General features: G+C 50.1%; 1 protein-coding gene across 2 annotated transcripts in view; it reads left to right on the top strand.

Moving 5' to 3' along the window:
• XPNPEP1 (X-prolyl aminopeptidase (aminopeptidase P) 1, soluble) overlaps positions 1–8370 on the top strand; it is a 32183-nt gene continuing 23813 nt past the window's right edge. Inside the window, exons 1-3 of one of the 2 annotated variants that reach the window (XM_014959917.1) lie at positions 1–56; positions 2062–2157; positions 4863–4993. In XM_014959917.1, coding sequence (XP_014815403.1) covers positions 4877–4993 — 117 coding nt within the window. In that variant the 5' untranslated portion in view covers positions 1–56; positions 2062–2157; positions 4863–4876. The remainder of the gene's footprint in view (positions 57–2061; positions 2158–4862; positions 4994–8370) is intronic. The other variant, XM_014959925.1, reaches the window with a different exon arrangement.

The following is an 8370-nucleotide window of genomic DNA, read 5'->3' as shown; positions in this document are numbered from 1 at the left end:
GCGGCGGTTTCCACGTGGGCGCTGACGTCGCGGGCGGGCGGACGGGCCGGCGGCAGGTGAGGAGCGGCGGGGGCGGGGGCGGGCCCCCGGTGGGTGCTTCAGCCTTAACGGCGGAGAAGGTGGAATGGACGCGGGGGGGGCGGCCGTGGCACGGCCTGGGCCCGGCTGACAGGGCCGGCGGGGAAGGCCGGGCCGTGTCCCGGTACCCGGGTCTTGTGGGGATGTCCAGGCCCTGTCCCGGTAATACAGGCCTAGTCTGGCTATCGAGGCCTTGTCCCGGTATCCAGGCTCTGTCAGCCGGGCCATGTCCCGGTACCCAGGTCTTTTTGGGGTGTCCAGGCCCTGTCCCGGTATCCAGGCCCTGTCAGATGGGCCACATCCCAGTATCCAGGTCTTGTGGGGATGTCCAGGCCCTGTCAGCTGGGCCCTGTCCCGGTATCCAGGTCTTGTCGGGGTATCCAGGCCCTGTCCCGGTATCCAGGCCCTGTCAGCTGGGCCCTGTCTCGGTATCCAGGCCCAGTCTGGCTATCGAGGCCATGTCCCAGTATCCAGGCCCTGTCAGCTGGGCCCTGCCCTGGTATCCAGGCCCTGGGCTGGTATCCAGGCCCTGTCAGCTGGACCCTGTCCCAGTATCCAGGCCCTGTCCCAGTATCCAGATCTTGTCGGGGTATCCAGGCCCTATCCCGGTATCCAGACCCTGTCAGATGGGCCACGTCCCGGTATGCAGGTCTTGTGGGGATGTCCAGGCCCTGTCAGCTGGGCCCTGTCCCGGTATCCAGGCCCTGTCCCCGTATCCAGTCCCGGTCTGGCTATCAAGGCCACATCCCAGTATCCAGGCCCTGTTAGCTGGGCCCTGTCCCCATATCCAGGTCCTGTTGAGGTATCCAGGCCCTGTCCCTGTATCCAGGCCCGGTCTGGCTATCGAGGCCATGTCCTGGTATCCAGACCCTGTCAGCCAGGCCCTGTCCCATTATCCAGGTCCGGCCCGGCTGTCTAGTCCCTGTCCATCACAGTCCTATCCAGGTCCCATCACCCAGGCCCAGTCGGGGTATTATCCAGGCCCAAGCAGCCCTGTCAGCCCTGCGTGGAACTAGGAGAGACTTTGGACTCAGGGAGCATGTGGGGCTGGGGGTTTTGGTGAGTTTGGGGTGCAGGCGGGTGCTGAGGGGGGCAAGCGGTGGGGTTTGTGCCTTGGGAGCATGGCTGCCAGCGCTCGGGCTGCCCCGCACGTGGCCAACCCGGGCCAGAGAGGTGTAGATTTGAGGTGGTGTCGCTGATTCCCGACAACGCAAGCTTGCATGCTTATTTTGAACAAGTTTAGTCATAAAAGAGAAAAGAAAGAGGGAATTATCAGGAGGATGAGCGTATATGAAGCAAACAGGACATAAACGCTCGGGGTGGTCTAACACAGCAGGGCAGACCCAGATGGAGCCTGACCTCCTGGCCTCGCCTCCCTTCCCCGCCATGGCACTGACGCATGCCCCGACACAGCACAGCAGGCCTGGTGTCCCCTACGCTTGCCATCGATGGCCCCATCGCTCCGTGTGCCTGTGGGAGGAGGTGTCTGGTTCCTCCAGGAGCATTTTCGTGGTCGCTCTTTGCCCTGTGCGTCTGATGGACATGCTGTCCAGGCAGGATCTGGCCCGGGCTCTTGGAGAACTGATTCCTGTGGTCTGAGCGAGGTGTAGATAATGTATGTCTAGACAGTGACAGGTTTTGGGATCCAACCCTGACTGCCATCATGCAGTGATACTTTGCATGTTACTTCTGCTCTGCCTTAGTTTCCCCATCTGTAAAATGGGGAGTGGCCTCTGACAGAATGATTGCAAAACCAAATTGGCATAAAACAGCACAAGCTTGCAAGATTTAATCGTAAATCTTAGCCAGCAAATGCCTGGCCCTTGACGTTCCCTGCTCCACCATAGTTCACCCTTGGTGCATCTCTAATCTTGCCAGCAGAACGTGATCTTAATGCATTTTCAGCTCTTTGCTGGAGGATGAGGATATTTTATGGGGGGCAAAGTTTGTTAGTCATTTCAGTTTTGCCCTTTGCTTTCTCAGGAACAGTGGAGCTTATGAAGGCCGAGCAAAGAGCTGAATGGTATTTCGGGTGAGCAGAGGCAAGAGGCATCCAGACCCGGGGAACTACAGAGGCAGGTAACACAGCAGCCTGATACCTTGGAAAAAATTAGGGCAGGGAATGGGACTGTTTCCTGTGCTGTTAAATCTACTACCTTCATTTCAGCTGTGTTTGGTTTTAATCACTGGAGTGATTAAATAATGTAGAGAAGCTGTTTTAACTTTGTAGAGGCTTATAATTGTGGTCAAGAAAGGAAAGGTCACCTGTTAAAGATTACAGGGGGACCATAGTACATGACTGCCCAAGATCTGGGAGAAAATGGTTTCTCTTTCTCTGGAAATTGAAGACAATTTTATTGGAAAGTTTGTGGAGGATTTTTTTAAAGTGATTTATTACGCTGTAGGGGTTATCTAAAATAGATGTCCTCCTTAATACGGGTTTTGTTGTTAATCTAGCTTAGTTGTGTTTTTAATATTGCAAGCAAGTCTTTCAACAGTGAGAGTACTTTTTAAGTGTGGTTTTTTTTTTTTGTCCTTGAGAGAATCTCTTGCTTGCTAAGAAAACGGTGGCTTGTCAGCAAGGAGCTTTATTAAAAAGCAAAGCCTTGTCATTCTTTGCCTATTTTAATGAGACTTTCAGGCTGCTGGAGACAAAGCCCAGGTCAAGAAAGGAAGCTGTGTCCTTATGAGTTTGTAGAAAGAGATTCTTCTCTGCTGGCTAGTCACTATGTTGTTGCTCTCTCTCCTTTGTGTTTTTTCTCTGTCTGAACATAAATCAGCAGCAGTGTTATAGAATGTTACAGGAGCTCGTTACAGAGGACAGACAGAAACAGTCATAGTACAATGAAGTTTGGTGTAGCTTGCAAACACTGTATAAAACTATGAAATTTGTCCTAGAAATAAATCTGAGGTGTAATCTAATCCCAGCAAAGGCAGTGGAGTCAAGATACCAATTTGAGGATTTAGTGTATGGTGCCTTTTGAGCTTGATTTGCTTCTTGTGGTCTGGGTTTTAAAACACCTGTGGGCAGACAGTCAGTCACACACAAGTCTGGTGTGCTTTAAATTTCCTGTGATGAGATAGGTGAGTGTTGGTCTTGGGTTGAGATTTTTTCACCTGAATGCATCAGATCTTGGTTTGATTCCTGACTTGGTCATGGTGTTGCTCAAATCATGTCTTCCTGTGGCTTGTGAAATGGAGGCAGCTTTTCTGCCTTCCTGGTTAGGTGGCAAACATCATGGAGCAGGGGCTGTGCCTTACTGTGCCTTGGCATAAGACTGTAATGTCACCTGGGGCTCCTGGTAGTTATTGAGGTGTAAATAGAATAAGTGCCTGGATAAGCAAAAAGTGTTTGAGACTTGCATGCTATTTGTTTCTCCCATCTATGATTTGTTTGTGGACGTGGCTGTGAAATGAGCTGTAAAATGAACTGGTGAGAATAAAATACTGCATAGCATGGCATTCAGGCAGCACAGAGCCTACCCACCTTGCCCTGGAAAGTGACAGCATTGAAGTTGTAAGGTCCCAGCACGCTCTTGAAAATGTGAAAGCAATGAGTAGGCAACCAGGAAGGGGATTATCCTGCTTTGGGCACCCTATGGAGATGTGAGTGAAGCAAAGATGGAGAGAACCTCTTCAGAGGTTCAGATTATTTGATTTTCATAGGCTTTCAGGCCAGGCCTCCCCCACAGCTTAAACATCCTTCGCAGTCAGCTGGTGCCTTCCACTGCAGCCTTCACCCACGCCAGCACAGCAGCATGGCCTGATGCCTCACTGTGTGTGGTGCTCACAGCGAGCCCCGGCTATTGATGGTTTCTGGGTAGCAAATCAAGAGGCTGGTGTTCACTGCAATGCCAAAGGTTCACTGCAAAGCCACAGCAATGGAGGGGGATTGGCCTGTGCCCTCGTTCTCCCCTCTGATCTGCTGTCTTCGGTCCACCCCTGCCTGCCTGACACCAGCTGAGATCTGCACAGCATTTGCCAAAGGTCTTTAGAGAAGGTTCCTTTAAGCCTCTCTGGTTGTCCCCTGGCAGTCACTTGTGAGAGCTCAGCAGGCTGTTCCTCCTGTTATAGTTGTGTTCTTGCAAGGTGAACTAACATGCAGCCCAGAGGTAAATATGCCCAGGGAATGCATCCTTGTGTACGTCCTTGGGAGCAGATTTCTTTTGTCTGAGTTAGGCTGATCACCAATCCATTATCGAATCTTGGGCTATAGTGAAAATTGTAAAAATTGTTTTCTTAACGGGTTCATTTCTGAGTTCCTGACGTGCACAGCTTGCTCTCCTAGTAGCCTGCGTTCCTGTGGCAAATAAGCCACAGTATCTGCCCCCAGAGTGAAAGGACTGAAAGTTTCTCTCTGTGCATATGGGGTGGGGTTGCTTCTAATCTCTGGGTACTTGGGACCTTCGATGTCACATGCCAAGACATTTCCTGGCTGTCACAGGGCATGTCTGGGTTGCTCTGGTTCCTGGTGCTCTCCACATGCAAGAAGGGCTGGCAAGTGTGCTAAGCTCGTGTGTCTCACTGCTGGGCATGCCAGTCCTTCTCCAGGTGGGAAAGGTCCTTTACAGGATAGATCAGCTTTGACTTTTTGGCCTTTAACTGATCCCTCATTCTCGAGGAACGTGGGTGAGGTGACAAAACAGGAGAAATTCTGGGCTGAGAAGGGGGACATCGGCACAGTTGTCCTCAAGGGGAGTTTCCAGTGGTGAGAGCCTCCTGCCTGTGCACATGAGTGGCCTGGGATGGCTGGAGAAGGTCTGAAGTTTTGTGTTTTGTTTTAGTTGCAGGTAGAAAGATGAGTCCAAAAATTACAACAGAGCTGCTGAAGCAACTGCGTCAGGTGATGAAGAGTCCCAAGTATGTCCAGGAGCCTGTCCAAGCCTACATAGTGCCCTCTGGAGATGCCCATCAGGTATGCAGGGATGGATTATGGGAGTAACTGGATTTCCTGGCAAAACATACAAGCCAGGGATAACTAAAATCATCCTTCATTCACTCGTTTTAATGGGTTGAGCATAAAAGCCAGGGTAACCTGAGAAACATCATGTTGGAAAAAGTTTCTGGAGTCTATTCAGGAGACTGAGTTTTTTATGTTCTTGTAACAAATCAGTGTCAATGTTCCACCAGCAGCTTCTCATCAGATGTCTCCAGGGAGCTCACGCTGCAAAAAAGGGAGCTTGCCAGAGCACTTGCTGTCTCCATCCTGGCTGTTGGGAAGAATGGATTTACTGGGGGAGGAAAAGGCATTATCTGGGCTTTAGTTTTTCCATTAGCACCTCCCGATCAACACATGCTCTGAAGTGAGGTGGCAAAGGATTAGTTGCACAGCTTTCCCTTTGCTAGATCCAGTTCTTGCTGGAATTTGCTGCCTTATGCTAACGCCCTTCAGATCCCATGCAGAGGGGACTTTGGAGAGGCAGGGAAGGAACAGGCCACGACGACACTTCCCTTTCAATGCTGCTCTGCATCAGCCTGTTCTGTGCACTAAAGACAGGAGGGGAGCCCAGAGTGATAACCTGTGATGGTAGCTGTGGTGTGTGCTGCTTCCACTTTTAAGACTTTTGTAGTCTGTGACATCAGTTTTAAATCACTGAATTGCCTTCTGTCTCTCCTGCCTGCTCATGTGCTACTTTCACTCTTCCATCCGCTCTGTTAGGAGACCTAGGAACTGCCAAGGGTTTTTCCCTCCTCAGCCCTTTTCAGGAAACAAAAGACCTGAATCTTTCCTGGCTCACACCCAAAGCTCTCTTTTACCCCATGATGCGTGAGGGCGAAATGCAACTGAATCGGAACCTTTGCCCTTAACTTGGCACTGGGGTGAGCTGGGCCCAGACTTGCCTGCGCCCTGGGACCGTATGTGCAGCATCATGTTTCCTCCTGGGGAGATCCAAACTTGGGCAGGTAGAGGGAAGGCTTTTTCTGCAGCTGCTATTGTCTGCTGCATTCCTGCCTCAAGCTGCCTCCGTCCATATATAACTCCGGTTTCATTTCACTAGACGTTAAATGCTGTCATGTGAGTTGAAGAATGTGACCCTCAGGACTTCTGGGTTTTTCTCTTGCTCTCTTTCCTTGACAGAGTGCAGTTAAGCAGAGAACCCCGGGTTGCTATTTCCTGCCGGGCGAGTTGGTCAGGTTTCTCTGCAGCCAGAATCTATCTGAATGGAAACCATTACTAAAAGCTGCTGATTCTGGCGCCTCCTGACTACCTAGTGAAGGATTTTGTCTGTGAGGTTTGGGAATTGGTGCAATTTTAGGCATTGGCGGAAACCTGTTGATCCCAGAACAGGCTTACTGATTCCAGGTAAATTGTGATAAGCTGAGATTTGCAGCTTCCCCACCTTCTGAGCAAGGGTTTCTTTCCTCTACACAAATGAGAGCTTTCCAGCCCTGCGGTCAGGTTTTGCTCTAAGGCAGCTCCCTCCGTGACTCAGAAGACTGTGGCTTAATGATACCCAAGCCTTTGGCAGCTTGAGCCATTTCCTTCCCACAGCCCAAGCTACTTGTTGCTGTCCTTGCCTCTCTCAGCTGTTCCTGAGGCTGTCGAGGGATCCACATCAGAGAACATGTCCACAAAAAAGACTTTCCCTCCTGTGGTGTTGACACAGGGTTTAGATTGGGGGAAACTTTGTTCCTTTCTAGGTTGCAAAGGAACCCCTGGATTGGATGGTGCTGCAACTTGCTGACTAATTTCCCTTTGTAACACTGGGAATGTTTGAGCTCTGAGCTCTGCGATGCTTTTAATATTGGTTTTCCTGCCAAGGCTAGAAAGCTTAGGTTATAATACTGCCAGGAGGCTTGCCACTGGTTGTGTCCTTTGCTTTCCATGCTTAGTTGTGTAAGGAGCTGAAAGACTTGCAGAGCTTCTCAAGCACAGCTGGCTCTGACTCTGTCTTAACCAAGGCTGCTAATACCTTGGATTTGTGGTTCTTGCAGCCAGCTCTGAATATTGGCTGCTTTGATTTTTGAAACTTTTGATGCTGGTGATAAAAAAATTGACAGTTTCCATGGAGATCTGGGTGGTCCAAAGGCTGGTGAGAGAGGAGGGCAGTCCCAGCCACTTTCTTTCATGAGTGCTGGGTGGAACTCACTGGAGATGTCAAAGGAACGTAAAGGGGTGAAATGCCATGCTTTTGGGAATGAGGTATCTAAGTCTTTTGTTGATTGGTTAAAAATGCCTGTTTGAGCTTTTGGGGTGTTGCAGTGGTAAAGGCAGGATCCATTTTTATGTTGAGTCAGACAGTTTACATTGAATCTGGAGTTTGCCCCTATAGCAATATGCAGAGATTGGAGGAGCTTTGTTCTTAATGGGAGGGAATGATATTTGGATTAGAGCTTGGGTTTGGAGCCAGTCACAGCTTAACTGGGGCTGGCTTCCACCCCCAGGCCTTGACTCGGTGAAAACAAATTTGGTCAGATCTGGCTGCTCTTCCACATCAAGGAAGCACCTGCCCAGCTGAGGGCCCCATGTTTGGGTTGGCAGAGATGCTGTCTTCTGCTCAGGGCTGGCTCCACTGACACACACTTATTCGGAGCTGAGAAATCAGCAGAGTTATAAAGCAAGAGAGGAGACAGCTTGTGCACAGGTTGCACTGACCTGTTCCAGATCTTACCAATGCAGTTAGGTTTTTGGCAGTGAATTCTGACCTCCCTCCAAGTACACAGCAGTTTTTGTTCTTTAATGGCATCAGTGGCAGCTCTAAGGGCAGCGAGCTGCACTTTTCATTGCTGATCTTGGTTGACATTAGAATAGAATAAGCTTTAACAAGTTAATAGCCCGGCCATGCAGGCTCTGGGGATGAACACCTGTGATTTTTTTTTTGGGTTCTTCCTGGCTTAGTTGAGGCTTTCTGTGTTGCAACCCCCAGTTTTGTCTGTATGTTAAGGACTGACAGGTGTGGTGGAAAGCACAGGCCAGGTTGAAGGCCATCAGAGCTGCAAGACAAGCCCCAGGGAAGTACCTTGTTCTGGCTGTGCTGTGGCCTGGACTTTGTGTGGCGTACGCAGGTGTCCCCCTTGTAATTTTAGCTCGTGTAAAACATGGGCTCATCTTTGCACAGTGGGGGTTGCTGCATGGAACTGAACAGGTGGGTGTGCAAGAATTCGGGCTGACGAATGAACCATCTTCCCCTCCAGATCTCTCATCATCTCTTTTAAAGCCCATCTGCCTCATTGTAACCTCTTGAAACATTCCCTGGATTTGTCTGTGAATGGGACAGCACGAGATAGTTCCCACTCAGTCAAGGTCTTTGTTAGTTTAGGTCAGCTTTTACCAGATCTAAAACTCATAAA

Source organism: Calidris pugnax, unplaced genomic scaffold, assembly GCF_001431845.1.
Source record: "Calidris pugnax isolate Ruff unplaced genomic scaffold, ASM143184v1 scaffold4, whole genome shotgun sequence".
Taxonomy (NCBI): domain Eukaryota; kingdom Metazoa; phylum Chordata; class Aves; order Charadriiformes; family Scolopacidae; genus Calidris; species Calidris pugnax.
The sequence above is the reverse complement of the archived record's forward strand: the minus strand, read 5'-3'. Positions and strand labels throughout refer to the sequence as shown.